Here is an 18,849-nt window from a genome sequence, read left to right on the forward strand (position 1 = left end):
ATTGCAACATCTGCATCAAAAAATTACCTGAGTCAATCTTTACCAAAAATTATCCAGTCAAAAAATAGTTGATGCCCCTTGTGTTATAAATAAATGATAAAGAAAAAAAAAACAATAAAGAACAAGACATATTATTGTTGTACCATGCTTGTTCCACCGACTGCTCTGGAGTCACGGGAATCATAAAATGTGATATTTGATACACACGAAAATCACAATAATAATAATCTTAGAGATGATGATGCATTGATCCCTAGCTAATTATAGATGCACACATATATATAATATATTTAAAAAGAAGTTGAAAATGAATGAGAGAGAGAGAGAGAGAAGAGGGAAAGAAAGGAACGAAGAAAGAAAGGGAAGGTGGAAGAAAAGAGGAACAAAAGCACCCATTAAGGGCCCATAACACGTCCCCTCAAGTAGACTCAAGATGTGATCTTCATCTTTCTCCACTGCACTAGAGTCTCTATACCATTTTCTTCAGCTTTCTAGTTTCTCCCCCTTTCTTTCCCTACCATTTCTAGCCAAATTCCCATGAGTTCTTCAACAACAATTATCTCGGCTGAGAGGCCTAGAGATCCTATCGAAGGATCCTCGCGATCCACCGGTGAAAACCACCAGCAGCAGCCCCAGACCACGACCACCTTAAGTCGATATGAATCTCAAAAACGTAGAGACTGGAACACTTTCGGCCAGTACCTAAAAAATCAGAGGCCTCCAGTCTCTTTATCTCAGTGCAACTGCAACCATGTTCTTGAGTTTCTTCGATACCTCGATCAGTTCGGAAAAACTAAGGTTCATTTACATGGTTGTGTATTCTTTGGACAGCCTGATCCTCCTGCTCCTTGTACTTGTCCTCTCAGGCAAGCCTGGGGAAGCTTGGATGCCCTGATTGGAAGGCTTAGAGCTGCATATGAAGAAAACGGAGGATCCCCCGAGACGAATCCTTTTGGTAATGGAGCTATTCGGGTTTATTTACGCGAGGTTAAGGAGTGCCAAGCTAAGGCGAGAGGGATTCCTTACAAGAAGAAGAAGAAGAAGAAGAATCCAATCAAGCTGCATGAGGATCATCATCAACTCAAGCATTTCAAGCAGTCCACTTGAGCTGCTTAAACGAAAGAACTGAAAAAAAAATGGTAAATTTTATTCAGACTTTCTTGCATAGTGCATATCTGCATAGTACTAATGACATGATTTTCTTTCAAGAAATGAAATTGGGATGCAAATTTAGGCGAAAAATGACGGGTGATGAAAACATACCACCAATTGCACAAGTTTGCTGAAAGATGTGAGTGTGACGGAGGATACATAAGAATATAGGAAGTTAGACACAGGAATTGTTGGTTAAAAAGTTTAACTATTTGAGGTCAGAACTCAAAAGTCAGGAGGCTCAGAACTCAGGACCACTTGACTAGGCCATACTAGCTCTTAGAGTTCATACCTTTCTTGTGATCATCCAAGACTTCATCTCAAAACAACAAAAAACCCTAAACCCGCCTAGTGAAAAACCCTAAAAAGCATCAAGTCTAGGCCATTGAACCATGTCGATTTAGGTTTAGGCTTATCCAACAAGAAAGCCTCCGATAGTAGTCTTAGGCTAAGTATAGCTAAGGAGGTGTGTGGACGGACCAAGTTAATATACTTTTCTCTCTCATATCATAGTGCAAAAAAACACTGTTAATTAATCTAATTTCCTAATTGAATATCTTTACTTAAATTATGAGCTTTTCAATTGTTTTTGGCTCTTTTGGGATCCGGCATGATTTTGTGCCCCCCATGAATGTCCACATGATACTTACACTCGATCTGCATGTGAGTTTCTACACATATGGATGAGGAAATTGACGCAGACAAATTCTTCCCATGTTGTCTTACAAGCCAAATCTGTGTTGTAGGCTGTCACTCCAGATATTTGAATCTCCTTCCCAACTACCATAATCCTCATTTTGGTGATATGCTACATCGATCTAGAAGTCTATAAAACAAATGATTTTTTTATAATTCTACTCATGCTCGTACGTAGTATTAGTTGCTAAGCTTTTAGCAGGTAGCATGTCCCAGAGAGCAAAGTTTTGGAGAATCGATATAACTGACACTAGTCCTTTATTTCCTCTTCTGTCTTTCCAAAAATGTCACAACTTGATTGTCCTCCCTTTAGCCATCAATGGCCACCCTACCAACCTAAGGACGTACTTCTCCTCAATCCCCAGAAAGAAAAATGATACATGTCTAGTACGTTTTTGATGTCTTGTCATCAGAATTATTAAGCTATATATTGTCGTACGTTTTTAATTTAATTATCACCTCACTTTTTTAAGACAAAAAAGAAGTTGATGAGTATGATCATTGATCCTTTCTTGTTTTCTTCCGGGGGCTTATTCTTGAATCTTGAGATTAGTGAATGGATTAGAATAGTAAAATAATGAAAGATTAATGTATAGTGACCTAGCACTATGCGTAGTTTCTTGAGACTAGGCATATTGTTCCAAAACTTTCACGAACAAGCAAAAGTTAGGATTTTATCTTTGCCTTTGATTGATGGCCTATGATGTCTGACATAGATCTTTTTTCTGTCTGATATGAAAAAGTTTTTACTAAATCCTGCTTAAACCTTGCAAATTGCTAAAATTTGTTATTTCACTACAAAAGTGAAAGCGTGAATATTGACTCCTTTCTTTTAGCTGGTGGAAGGAATGAGCAAGCAGTGTATAAAAATGGTAATCACAATAATCCATGATACCACACTTGCAAACTCCCACTATTAAAGTCTTGTCTAGTTCATATAATTAAAATTCTTGCACCATTGATCACAGCATTCTTCTTACTTTTCTAATCATTTGCTTTCATAGTGAAAAACTTTGTCTCCATGGCCTTTTTGCATTTGAAAACATAAAATAACAAAAATTTCTTTTTAACCTTCCTACTAATCAAGATTCCATATGAATGTCATAAGCGTTACCAACGCTATTCTTCCAGGCAACATACCTGAATATAATACTGAAATCTCTACCGTTGCAGTTCCCACCCCCTTCATTGCCCCTATCTCTCTTTACAATCTAGAGTAGGTATATGTTCCCAATCATGAAAAGGCCTTTTTTTTTTTTGTTAGCAAAGGAGCATCTCCAAAATACACTGAATCTCATGTCTCCTTTCTCTACTCAGGGAGCAGCTTTACTTATTTTGATCATGTTTTCATTGCTTTACAATTATTCAAAACTTACCTCCCTATTAATATCGCCTTGTTAAAGATATAGTCCTTAGGTTTTACAAAGTTCAAACATCTACCATGGATTCCTAGACCACATTACCACTCTATCCAAATATCTTTATACTGTAGGGCGAATTAATGGAGACTATTTATATCCAAATCTGTTTTTATTAGACAGTTCATCCAAAAAACAGAATAAAATAAAATGAAGGATCCAACTCAAATTGTAGAGTTTTCTGCCACTCTAGTTTTTCTTGGAGTTATTTCTTCTCGTTTTAACCTTGTTTTTTTTTTTTTCATTCTAGATTTTTTTTGTTTTCCACCAAGAGATATAATACTGAAGCTATGCATGAAAGCTATACCTGGTTTTGGTATGAAGCTAGGCTACGTGTGACAGAAATTATTGAGATAAAATAATTGATGCTGTCCCTATATTTGCTAATAAAGAGCATCCAAGGAGTGATTATATCTTCTTAGGCTCCACCTATTTCCTTGAGGTTTTTAAGTTGACATGTTGAATATTCTCGCAATAACTCTGTCCAAAAGGAATCCTAAGAATGCCAATGATAACTTTTCTAGGGTTAAATGCGTTGAGCCCTCTAATGTTTGGTGTGATTTGTACTTTCCCCTATAATGTTACTCTGATTGCAATTGCTTCCGACTAATAGGTAGTGCTAACAATTAATTAAAATGGCATTAATACTCTCAAATTAGCAATTAATAGAAATAATACCAATGAAAAGGAAATTATTTTTTCCAGGAAACTGCCCTTAAAAGTAGGAGCCAACAAATTAAAAAAACCACATGCCCTTGGAATCTATCATAGAATATAAAATAAAACCATTTAATAAGCAAAAGAAAATCATATACTAGTATTCAGAGATTAATACCATCTAACTTGAGAAAAAAAAATTTCTCTTGAGATTTTTATATGTCCACAAAGTGGTATGATATATTTTGACACGTCTTTCACCTCTTATTGATATTCATGATTTAAGAAGGAACAGCTTGAACAAAAGCTAGAGCCAAATTTACTGATTTTTGTGACATTTTTATATAATAGAAGTAAAACATATTTGAGAACTTATTTTATTAGCATAAGTGGAGGGTCTCGAATCTAAGAATTCTCACTTATACTCCCTCTCCCTTACCACTCAATCCGTAATTCCCCACATAAACAAAAAAATTCCAGCTCTATAAATGGGTGAGAGAAGAAGCTTTTGCAGTGAGAAAAAGAATAGCAGAACAATGAACGAAGGCCAAAATTGAAGCTTTTAATTTTTGTAACTGTCAAAGCTGATGTGACTTAATGGAAGGGGAAAAAAGTGCAATAAAAATAATGCGAAGAGGGAATGTGTAAATCACACAAAACGTTAGGCTGGCTTAGGGTATTCAACTCCTTTTCTTTAATTGAGGAATAAATTGGGTAAATTTTTGTTAGTCTAACATATGAAATGTTGTAGTGTAGGCATTTCCAACTGGGGCAAAAAGGAACGGGAAAGTGCTTCATGACTAAATCTAGTTACACATTTGAAAACTATATCGGACTAGTCTATGTGAAATACAACTATTGGCTTGCTTATGGACTGATATTGAAAATTTTGATTAAAAATCTTTCTTATGGACATGGGCTTACAAAAATATTGCTGCGATAACAGTTTAAGCGATGAATATTGGGTTGTAGAGGATGTATTATAGTTGTCAGTTTGTTTCGCGTGATACTGAAAATCTTGAGTTTATGAAGTATAAAGTGTCTAAAATTAGGACCTAGCAGTGAATGGATAAAATTAGCTTTTGGAGTAAGATATCACTGCAATAGATTTACACCAAAACACTCCACAATGCAAATTAAAATGATATTGTATTCACCCGTTTATATCTCATCATTTTGTAGCTAATACAAAAAGATTTTCCTAAGGTTTCCTAGCGATTAGGTGATAAGTGTCCTATCTTATTGAAGACAAAGTATTGCAGTTTTATCATAACTTATTACCGGAAGGACATTTTTGGCCTCTTTTCACCAAGCAATTTAGTATCTGAGATTAGGGGTAAGTATCTGACATTTTTGGCCTCTATGCTATCTTTATCATATTCTGGCCCTAACCTGTGAGACGTAGTTAATTCAATCTGGCCAGCTATAAACTGGCCAGCTTTAAAGATTGAAGTACCAAATTCACTATTTCCCTTGTGAAGCGCATATGCATGTTATAAATCAACACAAAGGACATCAGGTTGAACTCCTTGCTTGGGTAAGCCTGTGTACAGGAGAAATTGATGGGTGAAGTAAATCTCATATTGTTGCCTAACAACAGTTATTTGAGCATAATATTGGGTCCAAAGTTATGTAATGTAGTCTAGAAATCATAACTTTTCTATCCTAAGCACTATTATAGTTGTCATTACCATAGCCTTTACAGAAGTTCAATATTAACAATATTTGAAATTTAATAACATTCAAAAGAAGTACATACGAATGGACAAACTTGGAAGAGTAACTGAGCTTCAAGAGTCAATTACACTACTTATATTTTTGTAGGAACTGAAGAATAAAAAAGACACATTTTAATTATGTCCAATACACTCGATGAAACCTTGCAAGCTTTCAAATTTTTCCTGATGAATTCTGATACTATAAATACAATGAGAAAATTCTGAATTTATTGTAAATGTTCATTATCATGGTAATCATCCAATTTTATTCTTTTTTATAGTATATAATTATATTTTAATTAGTTTTGCTGAAAAATTGGAAATCAATAAAACTTGCTTGGTGCTTTGTGGATAGTTGATATAATCTACTGTGGTCTTTTTCTAAAACTATTTTTAAATTTTTATGCCTCTTGACTATTTTTAAATTTTTTGCATAAAACTATTTTTATGCAAACACAATAAAAAAGTATTGCTACTCATTTATCAAGTTCAGGGTTTGAAAATATGCGTATCCACGTTCCATGTAAACTGTCAAACATAAAATGTCCTTGTGTCTTTCTTGCTTATGTTGTTTGGTACAATATGAAGACATTCTTGTTCTCACCTTCTTATTAGACTCTTGAATTTTTAGCTTTTATGCATATCATTTTTGAATCTTGACTTCATTTTCACTACTAATATTCGATAGGGTTAACTGCTCCATCATACACTAACTTTTTCTGATGATTCTATTTGGTTTTTCAACTTTAAAATTCTTCATTTGACTCCTATATATTTCAACACAAATAAATGCAGTATTTCAAACTTTCTGTGGAAAATCAATAGGTTCTCTTCCTGGAATCATTTTCACAGTTTGACCCAAAGCTTCAACGCAAACGCTAATCTGCCATTAAAATTTTAGCGAAGATTTGAAATTGGCTCTTATGTATGATCTTAAGGTAGTTAAAGTAAGCAAAAGTACTTAAAAATGTGAAGTCATATTAGACAACAGGCATTCATTATGTATATGACAGCTTGATTATCTCAAGCCTAGATTTTTTTTTTTTTGGTGGGTATCTCATGCCTAGAATAGACTAAATAACAAATTATTGCTCCGATTAGGGGCCAATATACGTCTGAAATAGAATTTGAGGGAGAAAAGTGAAAATCGAGGACAATATGAGTCATGATAACTGATGTTAATACTTAAGTACATGCAGCTTGATTCAATTTGTCAGCTTTTCAATTATTTATATTGTTACATATTCTCTCACAACATGGTAAATGATTTGAATTTACTCCTGATTGGAAATGTTTATGCTTGCGTGTGAACAAAATTGTTTGCAGGAGTTAGCAGCAGCCCATCTGAGCTAGGAAGCATCAATGGATTTTACTGCTTGAAATTTGATTCCTGTCTACAAGCTAGCCATAAACTAGAGCCTAGTTCTTGTCAATGTATACATGCTATAGTTTATAGTTCGAGTGATAGTATATGTTAGTTGGACTATATCAGAAGCATGAAATTTGTCTTCGAGTGAAAGAGAATGACTTCTCTCTTTCTGCACTGTATATTAAGTGAAGGTGCTGTGCTTTAATTGCTGCAAATGAACAATCATGCATATTCCAAATTCTCGTTGTTAACTATGTTTAAGAGATATATTAGATTTCTCAGTTATTGTTCTTAGGCTTAAAAATTGCATTTTTTTTTTCCATTACTAAAGATGCATTGCATGTTTTACTTATATTCGCTCACAAGGGTTTTCTAAAACACAGGCTTTCTGTTGTTGAAGACATTGTTTATTGTTTATTTTTTTTCTATTCGTGGTCTCTCCTCTCTCTCTGTTTTGGCTGGGAATTGATATTTCATGTTTAAGTAAGATTTACCGTGGTAAATTGAGAATATTATTCATGACTCTTGAGAATGATAATGTGAGTCAGATCTAGGATATGTGCTTTGATTTGGACGCATGGATTTAGTTGCTTTGAGACATCGAAAACAAGCCCAAGGTTTTTTTTTTTTTTTGAAAAAAGCCCAAGGTTCTTGTTTCATAGTTTTTAGAATATGTCAATTTGGTTAATAAATTAGCACCAAAAAAAATTGTTTAATAAGTTATGTTGTTAGTTAGTTGTTAGGAGTAATTTCATGTTTGGTATTTTTTGACTAATTCAAGTGTTTTAAATTACAAATATTTTTTATTGAAATTTGTTAGGAGATTTGTTAGCAAAAATTATGTTAAAAGTGTTTTTTGTTGAAATTTGTTAGGAGATTTGTTATGTTAAAAGTGTTTCTTGTATGCCCTACAAATAGAGAGTTTATGAATGAAGAATTTAAGGTCTTTTTTAGTTCTTTAATACGATATTTTATAATAAGCTATTTGTTTGCGGCACTAACTCCCAGTGTTATTTCTTAGTTTGTGCTCTAAATTCCAACCAAATTGGTATCAAGCGCCAAAACTGAGAACAAACCCACGGTGCTTTGTTTCATAGTTTTTGTTGGAGCAATGCAACTTCTGCTGCAACCTTCTAACTTTAGAATATGTCACTTTGGTTAATAAGTTAAGCTATTAGTTGGTTTTAGGAGTAGTTCCACGCTCGGTATCTTTTGACCAATTCAAGTATTTTGAATCACAAGTGCTTTTTGCTGAGATTTGTTAGCAAAAATTATGTTAAAAGTGTTTATTGTATGCCCTACAAAATAGAGAGCTTTCGAACAAAGAATTTAAGATCCCTTTCAATCCTGCCATACAAGATCTTATAATAAGCCATTTTGTCGCAGCACTAACTCTTAGTGTTATTCTTTAGTTTATGCTCTAAATCCCAACAAATTGGTATCAAATTCTAGCAAATTGGTAGCAGCTGCCAACATTTTTTGCGTTAGTGCTTTCCTTTGATTTACATGCAATGATGCATGCATCATTCAGTCAATCAATCTCAGCTAGTTCCCTCCGATTTTACTGGTTTCTATCACCAGCAGCTGCTTTCTGTGTGAGCTTTTGTGTTTTTGACCCTTATTTTTTGACAGATTTATGGTGCATTTCTGAATCTTTTCCTGCATGCTTTTTCTCAAAATCTCACAATTTCCTTGGATTTTCTAAAAACTAACTTGAATATTGTGAAAGCTTGTATCATGGAGGAATTAGCTACTGATGTATAATCACACAGTTTTCTTAAAGCTGATTTTGTTGCTTAACAACACATGGCATCGGAATCTTGACTTCTTGCTTTCTTTTACCCATATGCTACTCACTGTTTTAGGGTTCGATCATTTGTGCACAAATTCATGCGGGAGTTTTGTTAACTATCGGCTGGTAGTCTCCATTTGACATCAAGAGTTCGGAGACTTTCTTCCCCTTTTTGAGTACTTGCGAGGTTAACCAATAATAATCATCCAAATATTGAGTGATCATTGATATTGACACGTTTGAGATCGCCAAATATTCGGAAGTTCTTCCATACAATCCTCTTTTTTTTTTTGTAGTATTTTTTTATCAGCAATAATTAAAAAAAAAAATTATCGACTCTAACATCCAAACTTGTCTTCGAACCAGAGTAACCCAAACTATGTAATTATCCGTTGTTAAAGAATGATGGGTATTCAGCAAACACGGGGAGAAAAAGGTTATTCTGCACTTGGAAATTTCAGTTTGTGAGCTTTAGTTGACTCGCTTACAATGCCAGAAAGATGCTTCGCCTCGTTCCTTTTAACGTGATTCATCACTTCATATGGAAACTCAAAGACGGAAAATCCTAAAGCTTTTCTTTTAACTCTGATGACATGAAGGGAATAATATACTCCTTCCATCTCATTTTGACAGTCTTGTTTTTCTTTTTCATCGTGTTCCAAATTGTAGTCCACTTAATTAAAAAATATATTTAACCTTCATTTGGATTGAGGGATTTGATGAAGGATTTGAAATTCATCCAAATCGGTTTAGTTGTTTGAATTGTTTAATAGATATTTGGGTTTATAATACATCAATTATTAAAATATATTTTAAATACAAAATAATTCGTAATTTATAACTCTAAATACCTCCTAAATAATGTAAACAATTAGAGGGGTTTTAGAGGATTTCAAATTCTCTCTCAAATCCCTCAATCCAAACTTAACGCCTCCAAAATACCTTTATTTAATATACTTTGTTATCAGTGATATAAGTTACCTTATTCATTAATTGCTTTGATTTATTTTCTTGAATGGTGCAACTCTCTATCAATATTATTGTTGTAATTAATATAAAAACATAATGGTTAGTTATACTAGTAATATTAATGTTAGGATATTTTTGAAAACTAGTAGGTTAGATTTACTCTTCCAATAAAGTTAACTAAATTTTTTAAAATTATAGACAAAAAAAAAATAAGACCATTGAAGTGAGACGGAGAGAGTATATGTACATGTATGCATTAATTTTTGTGTGTGCGCGGGCTTGCGCGCCATATGTGAATATATTTGTGTTCGTATTTTGTCCATGCGTGTATTTGTACCAGTTCAGCAACTATAATTACTTAGGCTTACAATATTATTTCTGTGCGGCAACTAATTCCCGAGATGAAGCCAAATCCCAATCTCCTAGTAACCACAAAAAGGTTCCAGTCGTGGAAGCTAAAGCTCCTCAACACCGTTAGAGGTTTCAGTAAGTTTTTGCCAAGAATTTAGAGGCAAACTTGGGCCCGTTTGGTAAGTAAGTTTTTTTAGTGTTTGTCTAGAACTTTACTGTAGTTTACTGTATAAGTTGTAAAAATTTTCTTGAAATGTGTAAATTTTTGAATATTTTAAAAATTTTTTGAAATTACTATAGTTAAAGTTGTTAAAAAAACTTTAAGCAGACAAACTTGACAAAAAACTTACTTGCCAAACAAGGCCTTGGTTCAAGAAGAAATTCAGCCATGCCTACTCAAGCGTAAGGATGGAAGTAACAGTCTAATACACGTTTTCTCGAGCAAATGATTCTTCACAATATCTACAAATTTGTTCATCCGAAAGCTTTTCATAATTGATTCTTTTTTTTTCTGGACACGGACACTGAACCAAACGGATGCCTTTGTATTCGCTAGTAAAATTTTTAGGAAAATTCTGAACAAAAATACATGCCAAGGGATTTAATCCCTTGACCCACACTCAAGGAGAGCTTTAAAGTTATGTAGCCAATTACTCTAGGAGTAGTTGATTTTTTCATAATTGATTCGTATGGGGGGAAACAAAAACACAGAGAGAGAGAGAGAGAGAGAGAGAGTTGTGGAATGCTCTGAAATATTATGACTAGAGGTACCTCGATTGTGGCCCCCTAGAACATTATTTGAATACATAGTAGCAAATGTTTTAGGTACATAATGAAAATATAGGAGAAAAATGAGTATAAAAATAATTAAAATTTGTTGTGAAAAGAAATTCCATCTATAAAGTTAACACTAATTTATTGTGATTTGGACAAAAAAATTTTAACCAATATTATATGTACATAGTGATACCAAAAAAGAAAAGAAAGCAAATCCATTATGAGTGCATTATCGGTTTAATAGCAGCATAGTTTTAGTTGTAATTAAATAAAAAGTAGTCATAATGTTTCTAACATTTTAATAATTAGAAAAAATTTAGAAAGCCACCAAAATCAATCACAATCTTCAACATCAATAAAAACATACAAACTTGCATATTTTTCTTTCTTTTTTGAGAGAAGGAGCGAGTTAATTTATCCATGTAAATCATGCTTAATAGCATTACAGACAGATGAGAACATTATCTCACCAAACAGTTCTAGAATACATATAGCAACTTTAAATAAAAAACATGAATTGCCATGTTTCTAAAGCTATATATGCAAATTCAAATCCAACAATTTGTTTGATTGCAAAAATGTCTTCTTAATCAAAATAGAATTTTCTAATAATATTTTGTCGAGTGACACTCTAGGCTAAAAGCCTCAATGCTAACTTCCACCACCAAATGCATTCCTTTGACAACTGCAATCGTTTTAGCAAGTCAAATCGACAAAATATTATCAACTCCTTCAGCCAAATAATAATGATATGTCTAGTTCCACGCCTAGCAATCAGCTCAAACTGTAATTACATTATCTATCATTATGGACAATAAAAAAGGATAAGAGTACAAAGTCATATAGAACCAGTTTATGTAAAAGATTCTAAAATCTAATTTAACACTTCTTTTATTCTCAAGCTATCATTTGCCAAAATTAAAACCATGAAAATAAACTACCTCTCATGGATACAAGCTAGTAATTCAAAATGTTGAATGAAGAAATACAAAATATTATCTTCATATTCTAAATTGTTTGCCCCAACAATTATTTTGCACATCATCCACCTTATGCAGTTTATAAGCACTTTTCACCATTAATAAACTTTATATAAATCAAAATATAATTTCCTATCCATAAATTACGAAACTCTGATTAATTTTTAATTTAATAGGCATCATTATTTTCTTCCTAATCATCATTTACCTTGGATCTTCATTTGTCAAATTCTTTCTCCTCTACTCTAGCACTATCACCCTATCACCCTATTATCAAATACAATTTTAATAAATAAAAGATTAAAATTAGAATGAATATTTATAATGGTGTTATTTATTTTATGAGGGAAAAGTAGTTACAATTCTTTCATTGTTAGCCTAAAAATTCTTCATGTAATCACCACCCGTCTTCTTGTCAGCCTTAGGGAATTTTATTTTCCAAAAATAGAAGGTCCAAAATTAGTTTCAAAATAAATAAAATATAAAAAATTGAAAAAAAAAGATTTTTTTAGATTTGGGGGAAAAATATTCACAGCATTAGATGCCTCTTTTAGGTGGAAAAGAAAGTTAGATAAAGAAGGAAGCGGCGAGAAAAGCAATAAGCAAAGGTTTTTGATCAAGATGCAAAAAATGACAAAAAAAATATCAAATAATACATACCAAAGAAAGACAATAAAAGTAAAAGATCATGAATCATGATTATTGGACTATAGAAGAAAAGAAATATCAAACCTATTCTTGATCTTCGATAATGAAACCATTTATTTAGTTAATTATGGATAAAAATGAAAGAAAATGCACCAACTAATTCAATAGAGAAAAAACAGAATAAATGATTAGGATGACGAGAAAAAAAAAGAAGAAAGAAGTACAGAGTAGAAACTAAATAAGAAACCTGTAGTGTATATGAGGATTTGTTTAATTGTCTTTAGCCAAAAAAAAAAGAAAGGAAATAAGGTGAACAAAAGAAAAAAAAAAGGGGCAAAATGAAAAAAAAGAAAAGAAATGGGCCACATGTCAAAATGATAGAGATCCACTTGGCAATTAATGGGGTTACTACAGTAACTCCACTTTCTTCTTATATAATAGGTATAGGTAGATATTAATCACGATAGCCAAATCAACTGTTCATACTTATCAGCTTGTTGAGTTCAAATTTCTTCTTATATAGTTACGGTTCTGTAGGAAGCATCCTCCAAACTGGATGGCCATTTACCAGAAAAACCACCAATGTTTTTTCTGTACATCTACGAACGGAATGCCCAGTCCCGGCACCACTCAGATCCTTGAAAAGTCCATCTTTTCGCAAGACTTGTTTATACCAGACACCAAATCTTTAGCCCAGCCCACATGTCCGTGAAGCCGTCTGACACCCAGTATCCAAAGATCTGCAGCCTGTTGAAGCAGAAAGACCTTGCTCATGGCTGGATATTAATATAACGCAAGGAGCATGCAAAGAGGCTGCTTCCAAAATTGGATTTAGACCAAGAAAGAGAAGTTTACACCAAAGAAAATGCAAAAGATGGCTACGCATTTAGTCAGCTAAATTAAATTCGTTTATTGTCTCCTGCAGCAAAAGAGAACAAAATCCATCGATTATAACCCAGTTGCCACCCTATTCTCTGTCAAAGTCTTCTCAACAAGATTCCCGAAACTTGCAATGTCAACATAATCACTTCAGAAAATAATTACAGAGAGGACAACTATCTCCACTGATGAAAAGCTGAAGCAGTTGAGGGAAATGTCGACTGGCCCAAACATTATCTTCAATTTGGTTGGCCACAAGCTAAAGAGCAAAAACTAGATCCTCTCATTCCGATTCATAATGACACGAGAAAAATAAATGGATAATACAATAATAGTGACTGCAGTTTAATTAAGTCGTGGAATGGCTGCTGCTGCTGATAATTTACTGATATTCATGATAGTATCACTGCCTAATGTACTTCTTCCAAAAATAGCAGTAACCATCTACGCTCTTGAGTAAGCTACAGAGAATTTCACGCGAGATGGCCATTACATCCTCTTCCAAGTAGCTAGCTATATAAATCTGCAGAGAAACACAGACAAGTGTGTGTAAGGATTGAATTCACAATTCAACGTATTAAACAATACACAATTTTAGCTTTCTTAGAAGTTGGAATTTGTAAAATTGCTTGAAGTTTAATTTCATAGTACATGAATGCTCAGAGTTAGTTAAATATTTGTTAGAATCATCCATAAAGGAAGCTTCAGATCTCAATGCAGAGGTTCCAATTTTCAGGAGACCAAAAAGGCAATTCCATGCTGACAAATTATACTCGCATAAATGTCTATACTCAATTTACTAAGTTCACCGCAGAACTAAATGCCCCTACCATTGAGTGCCAAATGAAAACATATAGCAAAGATCTTAGTCTGTTCCTAAGAAATATATCAAAAAGAAAAAAGAAGAAATCTGAAATTCCAATCAAAGAACTGATTAACCCAATTCCTTGACAAAGTCCAGGTCAAAGAAATAACAAGAAAAGCAGCCTTATAGCAAGCAAGGGAATCTCCTTTTTTAACTCTGTTCTGCCAAGATCTACTAACAAGAAAATGACATCCACCGGAAAGGAGGAGGTTCTATTAAACATTTATCAGACCGGTCCTATAAAGATGGAACAAACACACAAAAACCAACCATAAACCTACAAAAGATAATTTGGGCACATTAAACCGCATATAGTTATGCCAGAATTCCTCCAATAAAAGCCTTGTACTCAATTTTGAATGGTAGACTCCCAATCCAACCACAAAATTTATCTATGAAAGCAACAGATGTCCAAATTTAAAATATTTCATCTATTTCATAGTTCATTCAGACCTTAAGTAATTGTCCAAGATAAAATCCATTTAAACACAAAATTGTGCAGTGGTAAAATAAAACTGATGAAAGAAATGGATTAACATGCACAAACACCACCTTATGCTTGCCAGTGAAAGACAGCCAAAAAACAGGAAGAGAATAGATCAGCTCAATGAACCAGAGAATACTGTGGAGCATGGCCTTTTGCTTATCCATTTTTTTTTTGGGTGGAGAATGGCATAAATAAGTCTTGGAAAAAATAGAAGTCCAAGGAGTTTGGGTATAACACCATGGATAACTTATTAATCTCACACTACACTTCATATGTTTGTGATATAAAAGAACACATGACAGCAGTCCAAGTTTGAAGTGTGTGTTATCCAATGTTTTGCCACATATCATGTGTACATATGGACACAACACAATAGCATTCCATGCTATAGGAAATCCATGTTTGGTGACCACAAGCACCGTCAAAAAGGGGTTAGAGAAAACACTGAACTTTCGAGTCAAAATGCACACATTTCACGTCAATAGAGCCAAGAAGAAATATCACATTGACACGTGAAACATAGCCCAAATGTCATCATTCACAGCCCAAAAGTTTTAGCTCCTTAAGCCATTTCAAAACGGTAAACTAGAACCTAAACATCGACAGGACTTCTCAAAATTCAGACCCAAAACTAGCTACAGAAGGAAAGAGTTGCTTCAGTGACTGATCTGACATGCAGCAATTACATTCCAAATAGTTTTGCTCGCTATAACATCCTAGTAACATAGAAGCAAAATACCAGCTTTAGCCCTTCATATCTTCTACTTCCACATATTATGCAAACCAGAAATTCATACACCAGAGTGTACTTAACAACTAGTGCTCTTCAAATTCACTCATGAAAAACTGACAAAATTAAGTGATCAAGTGGAATATAGGAACTTGAGTCTTTGCACAAGCAATGTGGGAAAATAATTCTTCAAAAAATATCACCATGAAGACGGAGATGTGGTTCTACACATTGGTACTTGATGAGTTCACCCATAAACACAAAAACTGATGCATCTAAAGCAAGAAAACACTAAGTTACTGATTCCGCTCTAGATTTCCATTCAAAAAAGTATTCCAAAGTATAACCAAAACCATGCAAAATGCTACAAGCCAGCAACATCATTACACGTTTCCACAAAATCAATATCTTGCTACATAGCCATCCACAATTCCAAGAGAATCCAACAACAACATTAACTTCAGCACCAAACAAATATCAATCAAACTTCCATCAAACTTCAAATTATCCAAAATCCTTCCATCCATTGCAAAACAATAAGGGAATGTTGCAGAGCCTACATGCCAGGCAATTTTCAGTCTAATTTAAAATATCAAAATCTACCAATTTACACTATTCTAACATCAAATGCAACTCCACATTTAAACAAAAAAAAAAACTATTATCATCAAAATAACTGCAATAATAGAAGAACTCCCAACAAAATAAAAAACTTCTTAATAATAAATCAAGAAAGCCACAAGATTGAACTATAGTCTTATACCATCTGATCCAGATCGTTTAGACTGCTTAATCTTCTCAAGCTGGACTTGTGTGTCCATAAACAACTGCATCCTCTGCACTTCCAAATCCTTTGCAAACTGCATCCTCTGCTTCTCTAACTCCACCATTTGCCTCTGCTTCATATTCTCGACCCTCTCATAAATCTCTCCAAACCTCTCAATTGCCTTAGCCAATCTCCTCACTCCCTCCTCCCCTGCCACCGTCCCCTCTTCTCTCTCCACCTCCTCATCCTCATCCTCTTCGGATCCCCCATCTTCCTCCTCATCATCCTCCACCTCCTCCGCCGCCGCTGCCGCAGCAGCTGCCACAGCCGAATAATTCTTCCTAAAATAGGAATCATCCACGGCGGAAAACTGCCGCTTCTGAGGCAACACCACTGGCTCCACCGCCGCACTCGTAGCCGGCGGCAACAGCTGCGGCAGCTTCATATTAATCAACGGAATCCCCATCGGCGGCGAAGGCAACGACAACGGGGAGTGAGAAGATAACGAATTCACCATCGGAGAAGTTTTTTGCTGCTGATTCTTCAAATTATTCCCTATCAAAGCATCAAGCCTAGCAAAGAACGGCCACGACGAAGTTAGGGTTCCGTTGGACTCGGAAATTTTCGCTTTCTCAATCTTATACTTTTTCTTCAACGTATCAATCCGATTCTTACACTGAACATCGGTCCGGCGAGTCTTCTTAGTATGACCATGCCGAGCATTAACGGCATCAGCAACCTCCTGCCAGTCCTTCTGCCGGAGATTCCCACGGTTAAGTTCCAAATAACGCCGTCCCCATGCATCAACCAGAGTCGAAGTCGCCTCCTCGCTCCAACAATCTTCCCGGAAAGGCAGACTCCTGGTCGGCGGCGTCTGTAGCAACGGCGCCGGAGATAAATCACTAAATTCCCCCATCTTTTAACTGATCAAAAAAATCACGGCCGATCTGATGGAGAAAAAATTGGCAGGATATATACAATTATATATATTTTGTAAAGAGGAGAAGAAGGAAGAAAGAAAGGGAGGATAGGAAAAGAGGGGGTGCCAATGCCGGTTGGCGACGAGAGAGACGGATGAAAGAGGGAAGGCATGAAGGGTAAGAATGGAAAGAGGGAAAGAGGGGAAGGAAGAATAATCGGTGAAGTCGCCGGGACGGGCGCGTGATGACGACGAACGCGTGAGTGGGTGAGGTGGGGGATAGGGATTAGGATTTCGGATGGTGATCGGATAGTTCATAGTTGGACGGTTTTTCTATTTTTTAGTTTCTTTTTTCTTTTGATTAGGTTACGTCCGCTGCGGCTGTTGTCGTTGTTCCGGGCTAATCTCATTCTTCTTTCTTGCAATTCACGGGCATTTAGTATCTTTGGCAAATTGCTAAATAGTCCTTCATGATTGTGAAAGTTCTTTCTTTGTGCCACTACATTTCAGAGAACACCTTCTTATCCGAGACTGCAAATATATCATATACAATAAATGGATTAAAAATGGTTTATCAAAAAAGCCTATATATGCTCTATAGTTTTGAAAGTGAAAGGATAATTTACCTCCTTCTCTTTTGCCACATCAATTATGTAATAAACAAGTGATATGGGCGCATATGATACAATGTGAGTGTGTTTAATTTTAGCACTTTTTATGAAAATTTTATATTTTGGACCATGTTGGACGACAAAAATGGAGCAATTGAAGAGCTTGAACACTAACTATAAAGAGCATTTTTTGTGTGAAATTAAGTGACAAAATTTGTTTACTCCAAGATGAGGGTTGTTGCTTTATATATTGTTAGATATATGCTTAATTATTTTGTATTGAGTTGGGAAGAAAGTAATTCAAATATTAAATGTATATAAAGTTTGTACCATCTATCCCGAGTTATATCAATCAAAAAAGAAGAAGAAGAAGAACTTAGGTAAAAAATTGTATTGTTAAATTTGGCATTATTGTATCTATTAAAAACAAAATACTTTGCTTGCTTACAAATTTAATGAGAGCCAATTTAGCTCTAAATTTTGTATTAAGTCATTGTTTCAACAAAAATGACATGTCAAACTAACGTGTACATAGAATATGAGTAATTAATGGCTAAGATAAATTAGGCTTTTGCATTTTAAAGTTAGACCTTGCAATACACATTGATAATTGAACATAATAAAACATACTTCCACCTTTGTCATGGAAATCATGGTAATGTGATATATGCATTGCACAAGCAAGAAAGAAGACGGTAAATGGCATTTAGAAGGATGACAATGACTTATGTCAAATTAGAGGGATTCAAAATGATTCTGGGAAAAATAGAAGGGCTCATTTTAGCAATTCGGGCTGCTTAATAATTAATTGATATAGTTGTTTGTTTGAGGAGCAGTCGGCAGCAGGCGTAAAGGTGCCGTTGTTTTCTCGGCCAATGAGCGAGGCCGCGTGGGTCGTGTGGGGATATTCAGCTCCAAACGGAACGGCGTGGTGGGCCGACCGTTCAACTTTGTCCGTTTAGGCAATGTTCTTCTTGATCGAGCCCAATGCACGTTAAATAATGGAAACAGGCAGTTTTTGTCCTTTTTTTGTCCTGCTTTCTCCCTTTCGGCTTTGGGTTCTTA

The 18,849-nt window shown here is 34.6% G+C and overlaps 2 protein-coding genes across 2 annotated transcripts; one reads left to right on the plus strand and one right to left on the minus strand.

The window, feature by feature from the left end:
- Positions 1-441: 441 nt before the first annotated feature.
- LOC113763102 (protein LIGHT-DEPENDENT SHORT HYPOCOTYLS 10-like) lies at positions 442-7,248 on the plus strand. The gene is made up of 2 exons (XM_027306814.1): positions 442-1,139; positions 6,968-7,248. The coding sequence occupies exon 1, from the start codon at positions 538-540 to the stop codon at positions 1,105-1,107; it is 570 nt and encodes a 189-aa protein (XP_027162615.1). The 5' UTR covers positions 442-537; the 3' UTR covers positions 1,108-1,139; positions 6,968-7,248.
- Positions 7,249-13,341: 6,093 nt separating this feature from the next.
- Positions 13,342-17,530, minus strand: LOC113762582 (trihelix transcription factor ASIL2-like). Its single transcript, XM_027306092.1, has 2 exons — positions 16,252-17,530; positions 13,342-13,929 (listed from the first exon to the last, which is right to left on the minus strand). The coding sequence occupies exons 1-2, from the start codon at positions 17,168-17,170 to the stop codon at positions 13,916-13,918; spliced, it is 933 nt and encodes a 310-aa protein (XP_027161893.1). The 5' UTR covers positions 17,171-17,530; the 3' UTR covers positions 13,342-13,915.
- Between the last annotated feature and the right edge of the window lie 1,319 nt (positions 17,531-18,849).

The sequence above is a fragment of the Coffea eugenioides genome, chromosome 2, assembly GCF_003713205.1.
Source record: "Coffea eugenioides isolate CCC68of chromosome 2, Ceug_1.0, whole genome shotgun sequence".
In the NCBI taxonomy this organism is placed as follows: Eukaryota; Viridiplantae; Streptophyta; class Magnoliopsida; order Gentianales; family Rubiaceae; genus Coffea; species Coffea eugenioides.